Source organism: Chrysochloris asiatica, unplaced genomic scaffold, assembly GCF_000296735.1.
Source record: "Chrysochloris asiatica unplaced genomic scaffold, ChrAsi1.0 scaffold00094, whole genome shotgun sequence".
NCBI classification, from domain to species: domain Eukaryota; kingdom Metazoa; phylum Chordata; class Mammalia; order Afrosoricida; family Chrysochloridae; genus Chrysochloris; species Chrysochloris asiatica.
Window position 1 is genome coordinate 11,619,172 of NW_006408612.1, and position 19,138 is coordinate 11,638,309.

Sequence of the window (19,138 nt, forward strand, 5' to 3'; positions counted from 1 at the left end):
AAGAAAACAAAAATCCTCACCACTGGACCAATAAACAACATTCTTATCAATGGAGAAAAGATTGAAGTTGTCAAGGACTTCATTCTTGTTGGATCAACTATCAACACTCACGGAAGCAGCAGTCAAGAAATCAAATGATGTATTGCATTAGGCAAATCTGCTGCACGAGACTTTTTAGTGTTGAAGAGCAAAGATGTCAGCTTGAAGACTAAGGTCACCTGACCCAATCTATAGTCTTTTCAATAACCTCATATGCAAGTTGGACAATGAATAAGGAAGACCATAGAAGTATTGATGCATTTGAGTTATGGTATTGGAGGACAATATTGTAAAGGCCATGGTCTGCCAAAAGAACCAACAGATCTGTGTTGGAAGAAGTGCACCCAGAGTGCTCCTTGGAGGTCAGGATGTCCAAACTTTGTCTCTCATACTTTGGACATAGGGTCAGGAGGGACCAGTTGTTGGAGTAGGATATCATGTTTGGTAAGGTGGAGGGTCAGAGAAAAAGAAGAAGACACCCAACGAGATGGATTGGTCAATTGGCAGCATTGATGGACTCAAGCGTGGCAACAGTAATGAAGTTGGCCCAGGATTGGGCAGTGTTTCATTCTGCTGTGCATAAGGTCGCTATGAGTTGGTACTGACTCGATGGCACCTAACAACAATTTGATCTCAAATGACTTGTAGATACAAGTGCACACACTTGTCAGATATTAAAACTTTTAACTAGAAATTTAGTACACCTACTGGAGTTGCTTTAGGGCAATTGTATCTCTGAAATGATTTCCTTAGTAAACTCTGGGTCTTTGAAGATATTAGTATTTTTTACATGTGTTAAGTGCATACAAAAGAAGTAACTAAAATCTTGGGGTAAGAAAGTCAACTTTCTTCTGGCTTGTACCTTTTGGTGGTGGTGATTTTCTTCTTTTAGCAATTGGAGCTTGTTCCTCTGAAAATTCTTCCTCAGTGACTTGGAACTCTTTAAAGATATTAGTATTTTGTACTTAAGAATTGGCAAAGACATGAAGACACAACATACTAAAAAGTTAGGCCATTGACAGGTATTGTAACTTTAGACTAGAAATTTAGCTTTCGTTCAAATAGTTTATTTTTGAGTATTATATGAGTGGGACTTGACTTTTGGGGGACAAGTTGTAGATAGCTCCTTGTCAGAAGCTTTAAAGATGTTAGTATTTTAGCATTTGAAATTGTGAGGATATGCATAAAACACAAAACATATTTGCAGACTGAAAACAATTCTTTAGATTTGTACAACTAGAAGCATACCTTCAGTTGGAAGATACTCTGGCATTTCAGGAACAGGCTCGGATGCCTCTTCCTCTAGAAGAGCTTCTCTGGTTGTATCAGGCACTTTAAAGATATTAGTAGGTTTACACTTAGTGATTACAAACAGAATAAATTCTATAACATGCAAATTTTGGGTCTTGAGGACAAAGATATTCATCCAAATTTGATATAGTTGAAAAGTACCTTCAGTTGCTGGTGTCTCTTTCTTTTTAGGAATAATCACATACGTTTTCTCCTCTGGGACAGTTTTCTTGGGTAGTTCGGGCACTTAAAAGATACGGGTATAGTAATGTTCATAAATGGTGAACAGAAAATTGAGCTTTTAAAAAGACGTTTTCTTCATACTGAATCACTGGCATTATATACCTTTTGCTAGTTTGGGTTTTGTCTTTTTAGGATGCGTCACAAGTATTTTTTCTTCTGTGGCTGATTCTTCAGATGCTTCATAAACTTTAAAGATATTAGCGTTTGTAAATTAGAGTTTCAAGGTGGATGCAGGACAGTATTAAGAAATCCTTTAATACCTATAACTCACACACCCCAAACTTAACAGTAGCACATAGACACAAATTAGTGATAAGAACATATTGACTAGGAATAAGCTTTATTCCTATTTTTTTGATATAGGACTCTCAGCATGTCTTAAGATCACAGCAATAAAACTGAGAAATATACTGGCTTGGGACTGCATAATACTTTGTGGGTTTTGTTTTGTTTTTCCTGTAGCAGCTATTGATAAAATGATTCTATTGCAACTTTAAAAGAAAAAAAATGGTTTTGCACATAAAGAACATGGTAGATGTTGAGTTGAACATTAAGAACTCTCCTCCTATGTTTGTCATATTAGAAATTCAAGAAAATCCTTTCCTTATATAGGAACCTAGTTATGTCATCTTATCAAACCATATCTAATTAATACCATCAAAAGTTAATATGAATATGGAAAACATTTAGGGATTGAGTGCAGAGGGAAAAAAATAAGTATAATTAAATTTTACCTTATTTGGAAAAAAGGTAAAGAAAAAAATAGTTTATCTAGCCTTTAGAAAGGAAGTCTGACTTCCTTTCTAAAGGCTAGATACAACAATCACACTCACATATAGCAAAGATGTTAAAAGGAGGGTGTGACTATATATACTTTTTTCTCCCCTAGTATAAAAGATTGACAAAAAACTTGAGTTTAAATAAATGGGGAGATATTTAGATTAAAAACAAATGGAAGACTACTAGAGAGTTTGCTATTTAGATTGTTGAACATTGGATTTATTTAACCATTAAGTTTTACACAAAAACTAAAACAAAAATGTCTTCGGAATTCTCTTGAGTTATTAATGGCCTTGTAAAATGGTGTGGTGTTGTAGGACAAATGCAGGACTGCAAGATCTGTTTGAAGCACCACGTTGGACCTCAGAAACCCTACACTGGGTTGCTATGAGTCAGAACCGACTCGATGGCACTAAACAACACATAACAATAAGCAGCATTGCCAAAATGTTCTCAGTACTTTTTTTTTGAAGAGTAGAAAAAGAGTAATGTTGAGCATATTTATTTCCAAAAATTCAGTTGAAATATTATTTTGAAGTTAAAGTAACTTTGTATGAGGAAACAAACTGCTTCAAAGCTGAAGATGTTACCAAAATGACAAATGTCTAGTCTAAAGCAGGACAGTGTTACAAATATGAGGGTTTTATTTTTCCCTAGTTGGTGAGAAACTGTATCTTATCTGAGAATAGCAGCCACAGACATTACTAGTTAATGAGAGGTAATTATTTTTGACATGTTAGGTATTTATAAGATATTAGTATATTTACAGTTAATAAGACAAATATAGTGAATTAAGAATGCAATGAAATCACAAGTGAACCACCAATTTTTCTACACTCACTGTATATCTCTGTGACTTCAGAAAGAACTATTGATGATTTTTCTTCTTGAATCTTTTCCTTAGGTACGTCAGGAACTTTAAAGATATTAGTATGTAGTTATTATAAATAGAAATATAAAATAGTAAGACTATAAACAAAATACAAGTATGTAACATCAGACACACGTCACACCATGCATAATTCAACAGTTTTTTCATGTTGTGATTAATATCAGTGTCTACCTTTAGTTGGAACTTCAGGCTTTTTAGGAAGAGCTTCATGAACTTTTTCTTCTGGAACAATTTTCTTGGGTACTTCAGGCACTTTAAAGATATTTGTTTGTCTTATTTTTGAGAATGTCATACTTGGGTATAAAATAACAAGAGAAAAAAAGGGGCACCTAACAAGGAGTCCTGGTGTGGCGCTGTAGGTTACTGTGCTGGACTGCAAGGTCAATTTGAATTGCAAGGTCGGTGGTTCAAGCAGGTGATTCACCTGCTCCCTTGAAAACCCTATATGGGATGGCTATGAGTCGTAACCGACTCGATGGCACTTCCCAAAATAAGAAGGAGTATGCCAAAAAGGATAAAATGTTAGAAGCTACCTGAACACACAGTTAATGTATTTCTCTAGAATGCCTTGATGATATATTAGAATCATTTTCCATGGCCATTTGGAAAATGTTTGTTTTCAAATAATCAGAACTTGACATAACTTCGAAAAATGAAATATTTTTGGAAAAGAAGATGAGGGGTCAATATTTTTATATGAATTACTGAAAAGGATTAAGACAAACAGTAATAGCTTTTAGTCCTGTGCCTTTGTTTTCAGAGGGACACCACAACAAGAAGGATTTAATGGAATATAAAAGCAAGTTTATGTCGTCTACAGCTATACTGTGACAATGAGAGAAAGAATGATATCCCTTTTCCTTCCAAACTAAAGACCCACAGCCACTGTGTTGATGATGATGCTGTACAAGGTTTCTGAGACTGTGAGTCTTTACAAAAGCAGAAAACCTCATCTTTGTCCCTCAAAGCGGTTCATGAGTTTGAACTGCCAACCCACAGTAAGTGAATAAAAAGCAGAATTAAATTAGTGGTGAATCAGCAAAGATACCTTTTGCTGATGGAACTTTGGGTTCTTCAGGAACATGTACTTTTTCTTCGATGACAGTTTTCTTGGGTACTTCAGGTACTTTAAAGATAGTAGTTATAATTTCTTTTACTTTTTAACATTCATAAAGATTTTTAACAAGCACAGTATGAGACATATAAGCACAGAATACGACATAACCACAAGATAAACCAAAGGCACAAACATCACTTTGCCAAATACAGTATAGAATTTAAAATAAGTTGAATTTTGATAACAAATGTGACAACAAAGATCTACAGGGATTTTATTTTCCATGTTAGAGTGATAGAACTTGGCAAGAAAAATGAACAATGCACCATCAGCTGGTGCTATGTCTTCTTGTTTTGATAAATAATTGGTACTTTTCCTCAAGTGAAAAATCGCTTAAATATATCAAGGTCTTTAAATAATAAGTTTTTACCATGAATTTTAAGAAGTTCACAAAAATTGAAAAAAAAATAAGGACATTAAACATATATTCACTAAATTTCTATATTCACTAAGTTAATCAGATGAATGATAAATAGGAAAACATCAACACACACATTTATCAATATACACGTTAGTGAATTTATAATAAAATAATATCAAGAAAGAAACCTGGGCTCACGATTAAGTTAGTGAGAATATTTGCTTTGGATGGTATGGGTATAGCAAAAACAACTTTATTTTTTGGTAAAGTTTCCTTTGAACCCTCACTCACTTTAAAGATATTAGCTTACCTTAAAAATCCCCCAAATACAAAACACAGAAGAGAAATATCAAGTAGAATACAAACTTGTAAAGCAACCAAGATGTGATTATACATAAAATACTCTCCCTCCCCCTCCAAAATACCTTTAGCTGGTGGCTCTTTTCGAGGAACAACTTTAGTAGGTGGTTTTTTGGGAGGCACGATTTTCTCAGATATCTCAGGTCCTTCAAAGATATTAGTGTTTTGGGTTTAGAATGAACTCTTAAACTATGATGGAGCATTATACTAAAGTTAGTACAATGAAGTGCTCACAAAATGCTTTACTACTTAAATGTTTTGAATTTATGCCACAAATATTAATAAAAAGTTTATTTTGATACAGTTTGTCTACACTGTGGATTTGCTATATAAACTCAGCACAGGCGCAACATTCTTTTGTATTACTAAACCCCAAATTTATTCCTATCAACTTGGTCCTGACTCATAGCAGCTCTATAGGGACAGTGTAGAAGGGTTCTATAAGGTGTTCAAATCTTTATGAAAACAGACTGCCACATCTTTCTCTCATAGAGCTGTTGGTGAGTTTGAACCACTTAGCCACTGCATCACTAGTACTCCTTTCTTTCTTTCAATTTGTTACTGTTAAGTGCCATCGAGTCGGTTACAACTCATAGTAACCCTGTATAGGCTTTCCAAGGAGCAGCTGGTGGGTTTGAACTGCCAATCTGCGGTTACCAGTCCAGTGCTTATTTATGGCAGGACTCCTTCTTTCAAATTACATACATATCATTAATTTTTGCCAAATCTGGAGTGATATTGCAGAGAACTTACTAATGTTCTTGTTTATCCTTAGACTATACCGCAATGTCGATGCTGATATCTATATTTTATTTACCTCCTTAATGTTTTTTCTCTAGTGAAGATATCATTAAATGTTGGAAGTTTCTGATATGTAATTACAGTCTGTGAACAGTTGGCTGAAGTATAATAAAGCAATGGCTGCTGTGTGAATAGATAAATGAGAAGTTTTCTTTTCATCCAACTGATGACACAGGTCAGTTATTTTGCTTATTTTAACAATATTTCCCTTTCTAATTAAAAAAAAAGTCATACAATGACCTCATTACATAAATAGATATCTAATAGTACTATCCTACCTATGAAAACTTTACTTGTCTTTAAAGATTCATAAGCTCTTTTCCCCTCTTTTCCTAGTTTCCTCTATATAAGTCAATATCAAGTAGTTTAAACTCATTCTTAAAGAATTTCATGATTTTATCATGTAGAATAAATGAGTTTCTAATATTCTAAACTGAACATGAAAAACATTTCTAAAAGGAAGTTAGAGCAAGACATATAATAGTTGGTAATATCTGTAGAATTCCCTATACCTTTTGGTGGAGCTTTGGGTTTTTCATATACTTCAACTTCAACTTCTAGTAGTTTAATTTCTCTATGGACTTTTTCAGCTTCAGCTACTTCTTCAACTCTCCGTTTTTCTACTTTGATGAATTCTTCTACTTCATGGAACTCTTCTTCTTCAAAATATTCTTGAACTTCATGGAACTCCTCTTCTTCAAAGAGTTCTTCTACTTGTGCTTCTACAACTTCTACTTGTCTTTCTTTCACTACTTTCTCTTTGTGGAAGGCAACTGATATTTTTTCTTCAAAGACAGTTGTCGAAAGAGTATCTATTTTAAGAGATGATTTTTTTTTTTAACACATAGAAGAAAAGATTTAAGTTCAAAATATAAAGACAAAAAAGAACTGAAGAAAGAATTGTATGCAACAACACATGAAAATCAAAGATATTTTCCAAAAATACCTTTAGTAGGGAGAACAGCTTCTTTTTTAGGCACAACAATTTTCTTTTCTGGGACTTTCTTTTCTGGGACTTTCTTTTCTGGGACTTTCTTTTGTACTTCAAGCACTTTAAAATACAGTTTTAATATTTAGAATTGTTAAAAGCAAACTTTCATAGACCAAAGATGTCTAAAGCAATCAAGACACAGAGACATAAAACATAAGTATCGTAACGAAAAAGATTTTTTTAAAAAAAGGAAGTTCAGGCTTAAGAAAAAAGATATACCTTTGGCTGGCGGCGCCTCTTTTTTCTGAACAGGAGCAGGTACTTTTTCCTCAGGAACTTTCATTGGCACTTTAAAGATATTAGATGTTTTAGTTAGTTGACAATACTCAATAATAAACATGAAATAAAAACATTAGAAACATCATCATATTTTTCAAGAGGGAATTATAATAAATTGTCTAAAAACTTGCAGTGTACCTGTGGACATCAGTTTTACAGGCAATAAATATTTTCGCAAATTACTCATTTTTACTAAACATACTCATAAGAGAAGCTATATCTGTAAAAATATGTGCTGCTGTATTTGTTACAATGGCAAGGATTACAAACATTGGGCCTGTTTTTACTGCTACTTTGATGAAGACATTTTTGAAATGATTATCATCATAGCAGTTAGGATTTTTAGTTGTCACCCAGGTATTCCCAGGTTCGACTCCCGGTGAGAGGACACCAAAATACTGGAGTCTTGGTGTGGTACTGTAGGATAAGCACTGGACTGCTAACTGCAAAGCTGCAGTTCAAACCCACCAGCCACTCCTCAGAAGCCTTCTCTGGTGTTGCTATGAGTCAATGGCCCTTAACAACAACAACCATCGAAGAGTAGTAAGCCAAGAGGAAGCTCTCATATTGGACCCTATTGCATCTGCTGCATATGTCTACCCCAAACTCACTGTTACAGAGTCAATTCTGAGTCACAGTGACCTTATAGGACAAAGTTGAATCTTATGGGGTATCCAAGGCTGAACCAGACTGCTACATATTTCTCCAGTGGAATGGCTGGTGGTGGTGCTAACCTTTTGGTTAGCAACCAAGAGCTTTAACCACTTTGCCAGGGACAGCATAATCCGAGTGCTTAAAAACACTATTTGAAGCATTAATCTAATTAAAAAGTAATTAAAAGTAAACATTTTGTGGTAATCTTAAATATTTGGGACAAATGTTTCTAAAGGGTCATGAGACTCTTTAAAATAGCTATTATCTAATCAATAACGCATGTTTTTCCCTATAAAATAATAACCCCAGGAGAAATTTTTAGTATAATCCCATGAGAAAGCTTGACTGACATAATGGGATAAAAATCTGTGACTGGAATATGGGGAAGAGAGATCTATTATTATCTATGTAAGTTTAGAGAGTTGTACCAATATATTAAGATTCTCAGCCATTTTAAAATAAGAAATTTCTAGTATCATTCTCATGTCACACACACACACTGATTCCAAAAGTGCTAAAGAAGTGTAATTAATTGAATTTGTAGTGGCTCTTTATCAGTTTCATAAGTTTGAAAGTTAAATGACTGTAAGAAAGCAGTATTCTTCAAAAGGAAAATATAAAGATATTTATTGGAATTTGCTATACCTTTAGCTGGTGGAGCCTCCACTTTTTTAGGAGCAGGAACGGGAGCTTCAGGAGGTGGTTTCTTAACTACTTCAGGCACTTAAAAGATATTATATGGAAATTTTGAACAATGACATGTCATGAACAAAACAACCACATACCAAAAAAAATAAACAACACAAAACACTGATATTACTTAAAAAATGTATTAGCAACCTAAATGGTTAGTCTATATGTGGAGTAGTAATTATAGAAGTGAGAAGAATATTATTTAGAAATCAGAAATAATGAGCTAAGGATTTCTCTAGAGTGAACATTTTCACCACCCCACCCTCCAGAAACGTTGTCGTTAAGTTAACTGACTCATGTTTGACCCCACGTGTGTCAAGAGTAGAGCTGGGCTCCATAAGGTTTTCTATTGCTCATCTTTTGGAAGTAAATCATCAGACCTTCCTTCCGAGGTCTTTTTGGGTGAACTCGAACCCCCAACATTTTAGTTAGCAGTGAGTGTGTACCATTTGTCCCACCCAGAGATTCCAATATATTTTTTCACTATTTTACCATAATAGTGAAGAAAAAGTAAGGATTGAAAACTAGGAGAAGTATTACAGTAGGGTCTGAATAGAAAAAAAAAAAAAAAATTCAAGTGCTAATAATAGAAAAGCAATTTCTCTTTCTTAATTGTACTTGCGTGTGATAGAAAATAGTTTGTTGTGGGAATAGGACTCAGTATTACGGAAATGGAGTCCTGGAATGGTGCTGTAGGATAAGCTTTCAACCATAAACTCGGTTTGAACCTCAAGGTCAACGGTGCAAACTCACCAACCGCTCCCTGGAAACGCTATACAGGGGCGCTATGAGTCAGAACCTACTCGACGGCACATACCAACAACAACGTATGGAAATAGCTTCAGTTGCTAGTTCAAATAGTAATGCATCTTCGATTTACCATTAATACTATGTTAAAAAGAAAAAGTACCCAGTTGATAATAGAGATTGGATTCTGAGAAAGATTTGAAACACAAAGTATTTTAAATATCCGACTCTAAAAGATGTACCTCTAGGTGGCGCCACTTCCTCAACTGCCTCTATGCTAGGTGGTTCTTCTATGAACTCTTCCTCCTCAACAGGCTCTTCAGGTTCCTCAAACACTTTTAAAAGATTATTATTTTGTAAATTATTTTTTATAATTCTTTTGAATATTAGATTAAAATTATATATCTGAAAATTGAGGTTGTCTGATCAGAGTAAGTAATTCATAGCTCAGTTTGTACCAAATGCTTATGGGAACTCACTATGCCTTGAAAATCTATGAAGGATTGTTAAAATATGCTAGGCCTTTCCCAGAATTTTTGAACTGGAAATGACATCAGAGAGAATTTAATTCAATTATTACTTTAAAAAAACAAAACAAATGCTTGAAGTCCTGTGGCCACTTTAGGGGAAATCAAATTGTCTATACCCATCATTTTTCCTTGGATGCGCTTATCTCACAGTTGCTGACCAAGGCATCTGATGGAAAAACTCCCATGGCAAACACACACTTTTCCTTCCAATATTCTCATTAAAATAAAACAGACAACAAACAAACAAGATATGCTAAATATGTAAGAAGTGGGATTCCATTGGTTTTAGTTTGCTTACCCAATTTCTGTAAAGAAAATAAGAATTTCTTTTAGTCTGAACATGTTTATTTTCTAGCGTGAGCTGTGCATTTATTTCCTTCACGTATTAGACAATCATAAGATAATGGTGACCTTGGAAATGCTATTTTCTTAGAAAGTCATCTACCTTCAGCTGGTGGAGTTTCCTCTTCTTTAGGGAGCACAATTCGTCTTTCTTCTACTTTCTTAGGTACCTCAGGAACTTAAAAGAGAGTGATTGTTTTAAGCACTTAAAACGCAAGACCCAAAGAAGAGTACAGAAAGACCAGTTTTCCCATTATTCACCACAAGAGAGTAACACCAGAACACATATGCACAAGATAAAACACTGACATCTCACAGACTTAGTTAACGAGACAAGAATAAAGAAGTTTGTGGTTCAAGATTAAGGGCCCATTAAAGAGAAAGTCTATCTTTTACTGCTGGAGCCTCTACATTTTTAGGAAGAGTAATGGGTAGGTAATTCAAGGACCAGTTTCATAGTTACTTCTGATTCTTTAAAGACATATGATTTTGGCATATTTATGTTTTAGATACAACATAAAGATAAACATAAATGACACAAACACAAAATGGAAAAGTAGACATAAGATAAACATAGGTGCAACAGAGTCACAAGTGACAATAAAATGACAAACAGCAGATACATGTATGTTGACCATCTTGTGCACACAGCATCAAAGTTCAACATAGCTGCAGCAAACACATCCCAATGAGGGGATGGTGTACCTTTGGCAGGAGGAGACACTGCTTTCTTAAGACCAGGAGGAGGGACCTTCTTTTCTGGCTCAGGTTTCTTAGGTACCACAGGCACTTTAAAGATATTAATTCATTCTATAATTTCAGTTTTACAAGCACAAAGACAATAGACTCAACAGAAAGTTAACATTATGACATAGATTAGAATGGAGATGAAGGAAAGAACGGGAATGGCAGTGGCTAGTTTGCTTGGGATTAGCAGTACCTGTAGCAGGAGGAGCCTCCTCTTTCTTGGGAATGGTCACTTTCTTCTCTGGGACTTTCTTCTTAACTTCAGGCACTTTAAAAACACCATTGCATAATAAGAATTTATTTTGAGGGGCATAAAAAGATAACAAGAAGTCCACACATAGAAAGGCCACCATTCAACAACACTCAGGAAAAAAGCATAATACAAGTTGAAAGACCACACACTATGGTGTAATTAGGTTTTGTAGAGCAAGGGGTCAGCAACATATCTGAATATCAGAAGAAAAATATCATTTAATCCATTTAAATTTAAATTTAACTAGTCTTTTGTTAAATCATAACAAAGCATCTCAATCCTTGAGATCTAATTAAGGATCAGTTTTACTATTACAATGTAAACTAAACTAAATATGACTGGTTTGATGGGGAGTCTTGGTATGACATTGTAGAATAAGCACTGGACTGCTATCTGTGAGGTCAGTGGTTCAAACACACCAGCAACTCCTTGGAAACCCTATACAGGTCATTATGAGTTGGAAGCAATTCTAAGTCACTTAACAGTAGTCTGGTGTAAGGGCTATACTTATTTCAAGTGCAATGCCATGATTTATATTTAGAAAATACCATTGAGTTTCAGTGTGATGTTGTAGGATAAGTACTGGATTGCTAATTGCAAGGTTGGTGGTTCAAACCCACTAGCCTCTCCTCAGAAACGCTATACTGGGTCGCTATGAGTCAGAACTAACTTGAAGGCACTTAACTACAGCAACAACAAGGCATAAATATATCCATGCCCTGTACTATGAGCTGATTGAATATTTTAAACCTAGATACTACTGATTGCATCCTTCAGTGGCACAGTGTGTTAAGCATTGGGAAGTCAGTGATTCAAACCTACCAATCACTCCATGGGAAAAGATTAGGCTGTCTGCTTCCTTAGAGAGTTACAGCCTTGGGAGCCCTATGGAGTTGTCCTACTCTCCCCTGCAGGGTGGCTATGAATCAGAATGGACTCAACAGCAGTGGGTTTGGTTTGGGGGTTTAGATAATAGTCATTCAATAATAGAGACTTACATATCTTACTTTATATTCATAATAACAGCTGACCCTGATAGGACTGTTATTAGTATCCCCATTTTATAGAGTAATTGGAGGTGCAGATTGTTTAACTGACTTTCTTAAATAACACAGCAAGGTACAAAGTCAAGGCACAAAACTAAGGCGAAGATCAAACTTGCTGGGCTATCATTTATTTGTATGGATCAGAAGATGTATAAACTATTGTCCAATGTTTTGATAATTGAATTCATCTTTTTATTCACTCTGCTTTTGGTGGTGGTGGTGGTGTGCCGTGGAATCGGTTCCAACTTATAGCTACCCTGCATAGGGTTTCCGAGTCTGTAAATCTTTCTGGGAGCAGAAAGCCTCATCTTTCTCTTGTGGAACAGCTGATGGTTTCGAACTGCTGACCTTGATTGAGATTAGCAGCCCAATTCATAACCACTACGCTACCAGAACTCCTTTTAGAGGTCAATAATAGGAAGATGAAATTTGGAAGATGTATTCATTTTATTTTCCTTGTAAATATTTTTTCCTATAGATAATGCAACTTTGGAAAAGGTCTATTCAAAATTTATGTTTAATAAAAGTGATAGGAAATCAAGAAGAACTTTTGTGGCAATTTTGGGGCACTTTCTTTCATTTGTTTTTGAATGCTGATTTGCTTCCAATGAAAAGGAAGTGATATCATCTTTTCTGAACATTTTTTAGAAGTAAAAAATGTGATTGTCCATTTTGTAAATACACTTTTTTCCTGAAAATCAGTTCCCCATTATTTTCTGGGGAACCTCTGGATATGTCTTTACTTCTGGGGGGTGTACCTTTGGCTGGTGGAGGAGGTTCCACTTTTTTAGGAGCAAGAACAGGGACTTTCTTCGCCGGAATTGGTTTCTTTGGCACTTCAGGCACTTTAAAGACATTTCATTTTAAGACATTAAAAACCATATTACAGTACTCTATTTAAAATAAAGGACATTGTGAATAAGACGACAAATAACTAAAACATATTACACAAAGAATTTGAGAAGACATTCAGAGAACTTACAGTAGGCAGACATACAATGATAAAAGAACATATGTCTGAAATGCTTTCTAAGATCAGATGGTAGACAACAAACAGATGTAAAGCAGTTTCGATAAATAGACAAACAAAACGATGGAAAGATGAAATTCAACAATAAAGAAGCCTTGATGATTCCAATAGGAGCTGCTAACCTGGTGCAGGTTTAATTTCTGGAAGAACTTCTTCTTCCTCAGGGACAATTTCTTCTTCCTCAGGTACAACTTCTTCCTCGGGTACAATTTCTTCTTCCTCAGGTACAAATTCCTCTTCCTCCAGTGGAGCTTCCTCTTCTGTAGCTATTTCTTCTTCAAATGGAAGTTCCTCTTCTTGAAGCAGAGCCACAGGAATTGGAACTGGTTCAGGTTTCTTTGGAACTTTAAAGATATTTATTCAATTGTACAAGCAACACTTATACGTACAATCTTTATAACTATGGGACAACATGAAAAATGAGTATTCCATGATCATAAAACATTAATTGTCATCAAAGGAAATATTATAAAGCAAGAATAGGCATTGGTGAGGTTGCATAACACCAGTTTTCATTTTTGTCCTGTTTGTATTAAAAATTAATATACCTTTGGCTGGTGGAGCTTCCACTTTTTTTGGAACAGGTGTTGGTTTCTTTTCTTCTGGGATGAGCTTCTTGGGCACCTCTGGCACTTTAAAGATATTATTTGTCTGTAAGATAATATTCTTTTCCATGTCTTAGAGCAATAGTAGTTGAAGAGGAAATAATGGAATAAAATACCCGAACTACATTTCTAACAGGACATATAATTTTTTAAAGCATGCAATGTTATCAGGGAGTTTGTATGTAAACATATTAAGGGGCTTCAAACAGTTCATGGAAAAATGGAATAAAAAGATAATGGAATTTTTGTCATGAACTTTTTATGAAACCCTCTCATATAAAATGTGAGGTAGTGTTTGTTTTAAAATTCATATACTTTATATGATGAAAAATGTACCTTTTGTAGGTGGAGGCTCTACTTTCTTAGGAGCAGGAACCGGTACCTTCTCAGGCACAGGTTTCTTGGGTACCTCTGGCACTTTAAAGAAATGAGTTAGAGAAAAATTTTACACAACATAAAAATATTTCATCTAAGTATAATTACCAAAAAGATTGAGATAATGTAATACAAGTATGGCCATGGTACTTCTGTGTGATGCTATAGGATAAGCACTGAACTTGTTAACCACACAGTTGACAGTTCAAACCCACCAGCTACCTGCTATGAATCAGAACTGACTCAAGGGTACTTAACAACAAGAACAATGGTATTTCAAGAACTGTTTTCTGTTTAAAATAAACTATTCCATAAATAATTTTAATAGTTACCTTTGTAAAAAGCATGAGCTTGAACCAATTAATTTTTCAATCATATGTAAATCTGAAACAAAAAGTCACTTGACACTGCAAGTTCATGTACCTTTGGCAGGTGGGGCTTCCACCTTTTTAGGAACTGGTGCTGGTACTTTCTCCTCTGGTACAGGCTTCTTGGGTACTTCAGGAACTTAAAGAATATCAAACCAGGTTAGAGACACAGTTTTTACCCATAGACAAGAACCTAGTAATTTAAGCCCTAATCCAAACATCACAGATATTCTTACAATTCCACTTTGATTGTAAGATTGAAAATACTAATAATGGCTACAAAAACACAGGAGAAAAGTATAGAAAAGTTAAAAACAACAGTCATAAAACAGATACAGACAACATACAATACCTGATAAATGATCATTTTGTACATTTTGCGACTGCAGTAAGAATGTATATAACATTAAGAACTATCCACTCACAAGCAGGAGTCATACATTAAACATAAGCATGTTTTGATGGCAAAACTCAGAGATGAATAGATGGTGAAATGCTTGTGTGACCAGATGGGCGATTCTTCTTTTGGTATTAATATTATTAATATTGCCATGGGGAAAGAACTCATATGGCTCACCAAGCTATACAATATGTGGGGATTATTCTGTTGATAGAGAGTTATGAGGAGATGTACCTTTAGCTGGTGGAGCTTTCTCTTTTTTAGGAACAGGCACAGGAACTTTCTCCTCTGGCTTCTTAGGGATCTCAGCCACTTTAAAGATATTATTTATTGTTATTCTAACCACTACGAACAACACATCCATATAAAGAATGGCTAACATTTTAGAAAACAGATACAATGCCAAAAAAGTTTGGTTCTCAGAAGCTATTTAATGGTTTATCTGAAGATTAAGTCTCCAATATGCCCATGATACGAATGATGGGGAAATCAATGTACCTTTTGCTGGTGGGACTTCCTTCTTTTTGGGGACAGGAACAGGTTTCTTTTCTTCTGGAACAGGCTTCTTAGGTACCTCAGGCACTTTAAAGATATTATTAAGAATTTTGTATATGTTGTAAAAAGCACCTGCAGAAATTATACTTTAGCATCTAAAACTGTCTCTTTCTGAAACAGGCAGAATTGGTCATTTGGTGTTAATAAACCCCAGAACCTGACCATTTTAACACACCCACACTCCAAATAATCCTGTTGTGTATCTCTTTATATGGGACAACATCTACCTTTGACTGGGATCACCGGGATCACTTCTTCCTTGGAAACAAGCTCCTTTTCTTCATGAATGTACTCTTCTTCATGAACGTATTCTTCTTCGTGAACGTATTCTTCTTCGTGAACGTATTCTTCTTCATGAATATACTCTTCTTCATGAACGTGTTCTTCTTCATGAACGTACTCTTCTTCATGAATGTACTTTTCTTCTTCAATATGATACTCCTCTACTTCGGTTACAGCTTCCTCTTCAAAGGCGAGCTCTTCGAGTTCCTGTCTTTTAGGCGCTTCTGGCACTTTAAAGATACCATGTTAAGTTTGTCATTTTTCAACTATTCAACAAAACCAAGAAACTTAAGAACAAAAGTCCATTTGAAACAGAAAACAGAACAAGCTTTACCCTCCCACCAAACAACTTTACACACAGAACTGATGACTTTAACACCAATGGACATTAACAATACATTAAAGTCAGTGGTATTTCGGTACCTCTAGCGGGTGCTGCTACTTCTTTTTTAGGGACACGTACAGCTACTTCTCTTTTTGGGACAGATACTTTTTCTTCTGGGACAACTTTCTTGAGCTTCATAGGCACTTGAAATATTAAGTATAAGGAAATGTTTTTTGGTCAGACACAGGCCTTCAGTCACGCTTGCTTTATTGTACTTTAAGCAAACAGAAGAATTTTGCAGTTGCCTCTACTGTGATATACAGGTTTTCACCCATAAGGAAATTTATATTTTCCTTGTGAAGGATTCTGGACCTCGTTAAGTATAAAAATACACAGAAGTACTCTAAGTAAGTCTAAGATAGCAGAACCCAAATGTGAAATGTGTACCTCTGCTTATAAGAAAACCCCATCTTTATGAAAAAGCTAAATTTACTTCTGGATAGCATATTCCCCAAATTTCAGGGACATTATTTCATACTTAGTATAATTCAGAAAACAAAACATTGTTTTTTTGAGTTTTAGTCTTTTTTTAAATCTTCAAAATGACTTTGGAATGAATAAACAGTTCTCAAACTTACGAGTATTGTTATATAATTGTATCAGTTTAAGTCAATCAAGACTTGTCAAATGGTAATCCATTTTCAACACAAACATTCTATTTTCTATCCTCTGTGGCCTGGTAAAGGACTCCTGGTGTGATGGCGTGGGCTAATGTGCTGAAGTGCAAAAGCAGTTTGAACCGTAAGGTTCAAGCTCACCAGTTGCTCCTTAGAAACCCTATACAGGGTCACTATGGGTTGGACTATCACTGTGAGTTGGAACCAACTCGACAGCACTTAAAAACAGCCTTGTAATAGAATACAGGCATTCTATGAGGGGTGGTAGATACATTTCAAAATCACTTTTCCTTTATTTTTGAATTTTCTTAGTACAAAACTAAAATAAATTTTACTGAGTATAGATAATAAAGCTTATAGAAAATGATGTGTGGCTTAAATTGTATTTCTATTGGTGCTGATCTAGGTAATGGAAATAAAACAAGTAGTAGTGCGAAAGCTGGACAGTGAATAAGGAAGACCCTAGAAGAATTGATGCTTTTGAGTTATGGTGTTGGAGGAGAACATGGGCTGCCAAAAGAACCAATAGATCCATTTTGAAAGAAGTGCAGCCAGAGTGCTCCTTGGAGGCCTAGATGGCCAAACTTCGTCTCTCATACTTCGGACATATTGTCAGGAGGGACCAGTCACTGGAGAAGGATATCATGTTTGGTAAGGTGGAGGGTCAGAGAAAAAGAGGAAGACCTCCAATGAGTTGGATTGGCCAAGTGGCAGCATCAATGGACTCAGGTGTGGCAACAGTAGTGAGGTTGGACCAGGATCGGGCAGTGTTTTGTTCTGCTGTGAATAAGGTCGCTATGGGTCGGTACTGACTCCATGGCACCTAATAACAACAACAACAACAGTAGTAGTAGTAAAGTGCCATCAAGTCAGTTCCAACTCATAGCGACCCTGAGTAGGGTTTCCAAGGAGTGACTAGTAGGTTTGAACTGCCAACCTTGTAGGTAGTTAACAGTTCAGTTCTTATCCTACAGTGTCGTTACAGGACTCTGAAGAGTTTAAAATATTCCCAATTGGTTAAATGCAGCAAAGAGAAAACTTAGTGGGAAGTTTTTTTGTTTGTTTTATGCTCAAGTCCTCAGCAAATCAGAATAGTTTTTCCCTTTAAAGGTGACATTAACTACTATTTACATATATATACATCTAACATGCTACTAAATTTAAAAAAACACAACATAACAAAATAAAAACAGCTATGCTAATTTTAAAAGAAACACTATAAAGAATCACACTTCTACGAAGAAGATGATTTATATATACCTTTAGCAGCTGGTTCAGTCACCTGCTCTTTTTCACGTTTGGTAATTGAAATGTGTATTTTTTCCTCAACCACTTTCTTTGATTCTTCAGGCACTTTAAAGATAGTAATTATTAAAGAGCATTAAAACCAACCACATGAATACACTGTAATAAAAACATATATGTAAAACGGTGAAATGTTAGAATCAGGACCAGAACCACCCATTCAGTAAAAACAAAGGGCAATAGACAAAGCAGTAAGACACACTAAAGGATAATAACCAACAGAGATGGTTTAGGTTGGTATTACTCCATAATGTACCTTTGGGTTTCTTAGTAACGGGTACTGGTACTTTTTCTTCAGGGACAGCTTTCTTCAGCACTTTAAAATATCAATATGAAGAGATTTAAAAACCAGAACTAGATTTCTCAAGAGTGATAAGAATGAAAAAAAAAAGAGAAAGAAATCTGACATACAACATAGTATACCATAATATACCTACAAACACTCACACACACACGATTTAAGCTCTGTTACTTCAGCATGCATTTTACAGTAAAATAGACATGGAAGAAACAGCTGTCTTGCAACTGATAATGCGTTCCTCACTCTACCTTTAGCTGGTGGAGCCTTTGGCTTTGTGGGAACTGGTTCTTCTTGGACAGGTTTTACAGGAATAGGCTTCTCAGGCTCTTTAAAAGTACATACAAGGTATTTCATGTTAGGATTTTGAACATAAATCAGAAATTATATTTCTTAAATAGAATAAAGTAACAAAAACACTGCATCTTTTATCTACAGTGTAATCCAAGCCTCATACCTGTGATATGTTCTTCACGCTCTTCATAATGTTCGAGCTCACGTGTTTCATAGTCTTCATAGTCATATTCTTCTGTTGGTTCATACTCTTCAAATTCTTTATAATCATATTCTTCATATTCTTCATACTCCTCTTCCCGTTGTACTGAAACAGTTTCTTCTTCTCGGGTGTAAGACCATTTTTTCTCTTCTTTTATAGTTACTTCTTCTGGAATAATATTGACAATAGGTAGCATTTTACTTGCAGTCCACTTAGGGTCGGGATGATAGTGATACTGTACTTTGATTTCCTTGCTT

General features: G+C 35.2%; 1 protein-coding gene across 1 annotated transcript in view; it reads right to left on the bottom strand.

Moving 5' to 3' along the window:
* LOC102841613 (titin-like) overlaps positions 1 to 19,138 on the bottom strand; it is a 305,333-nt gene that overhangs the window by 147,229 nt on the left and 138,966 nt on the right. The window contains exons 134-163 of the mRNA XM_006866702.1: positions 18,843 to 19,046; positions 18,637 to 18,714; positions 18,344 to 18,403; positions 18,043 to 18,135; positions 16,204 to 16,308; positions 15,877 to 16,010; positions 15,726 to 15,768; positions 15,442 to 15,525; positions 15,178 to 15,255; positions 14,599 to 14,682; positions 14,137 to 14,217; positions 13,744 to 13,827; positions 13,318 to 13,539; positions 12,924 to 13,010; positions 11,060 to 11,134; positions 10,825 to 10,908; positions 10,223 to 10,297; positions 9,490 to 9,582; positions 8,453 to 8,530; positions 7,094 to 7,162; positions 6,830 to 6,913; positions 6,396 to 6,695; positions 5,148 to 5,228; positions 4,293 to 4,370; positions 3,416 to 3,496; positions 3,194 to 3,268; positions 1,675 to 1,758; positions 1,492 to 1,575; positions 1,288 to 1,371; positions 902 to 979 (exon numbers count right to left, since the gene is read on the bottom strand). Of these exons, the coding sequence (XP_006866764.1) occupies positions 902 to 979; positions 1,288 to 1,371; positions 1,492 to 1,575; positions 1,675 to 1,758; positions 3,194 to 3,268; positions 3,416 to 3,496; positions 4,293 to 4,370; positions 5,148 to 5,228; positions 6,396 to 6,695; positions 6,830 to 6,913; positions 7,094 to 7,162; positions 8,453 to 8,530; positions 9,490 to 9,582; positions 10,223 to 10,297; positions 10,825 to 10,908; positions 11,060 to 11,134; positions 12,924 to 13,010; positions 13,318 to 13,539; positions 13,744 to 13,827; positions 14,137 to 14,217; positions 14,599 to 14,682; positions 15,178 to 15,255; positions 15,442 to 15,525; positions 15,726 to 15,768; positions 15,877 to 16,010; positions 16,204 to 16,308; positions 18,043 to 18,135; positions 18,344 to 18,403; positions 18,637 to 18,714; positions 18,843 to 19,046 (2,940 nt within the window). The remainder of the gene's footprint in view (positions 1 to 901; positions 980 to 1,287; positions 1,372 to 1,491; positions 1,576 to 1,674; positions 1,759 to 3,193; positions 3,269 to 3,415; positions 3,497 to 4,292; positions 4,371 to 5,147; positions 5,229 to 6,395; positions 6,696 to 6,829; positions 6,914 to 7,093; positions 7,163 to 8,452; positions 8,531 to 9,489; positions 9,583 to 10,222; positions 10,298 to 10,824; positions 10,909 to 11,059; positions 11,135 to 12,923; positions 13,011 to 13,317; positions 13,540 to 13,743; positions 13,828 to 14,136; positions 14,218 to 14,598; positions 14,683 to 15,177; positions 15,256 to 15,441; positions 15,526 to 15,725; positions 15,769 to 15,876; positions 16,011 to 16,203; positions 16,309 to 18,042; positions 18,136 to 18,343; positions 18,404 to 18,636; positions 18,715 to 18,842; positions 19,047 to 19,138) is intronic.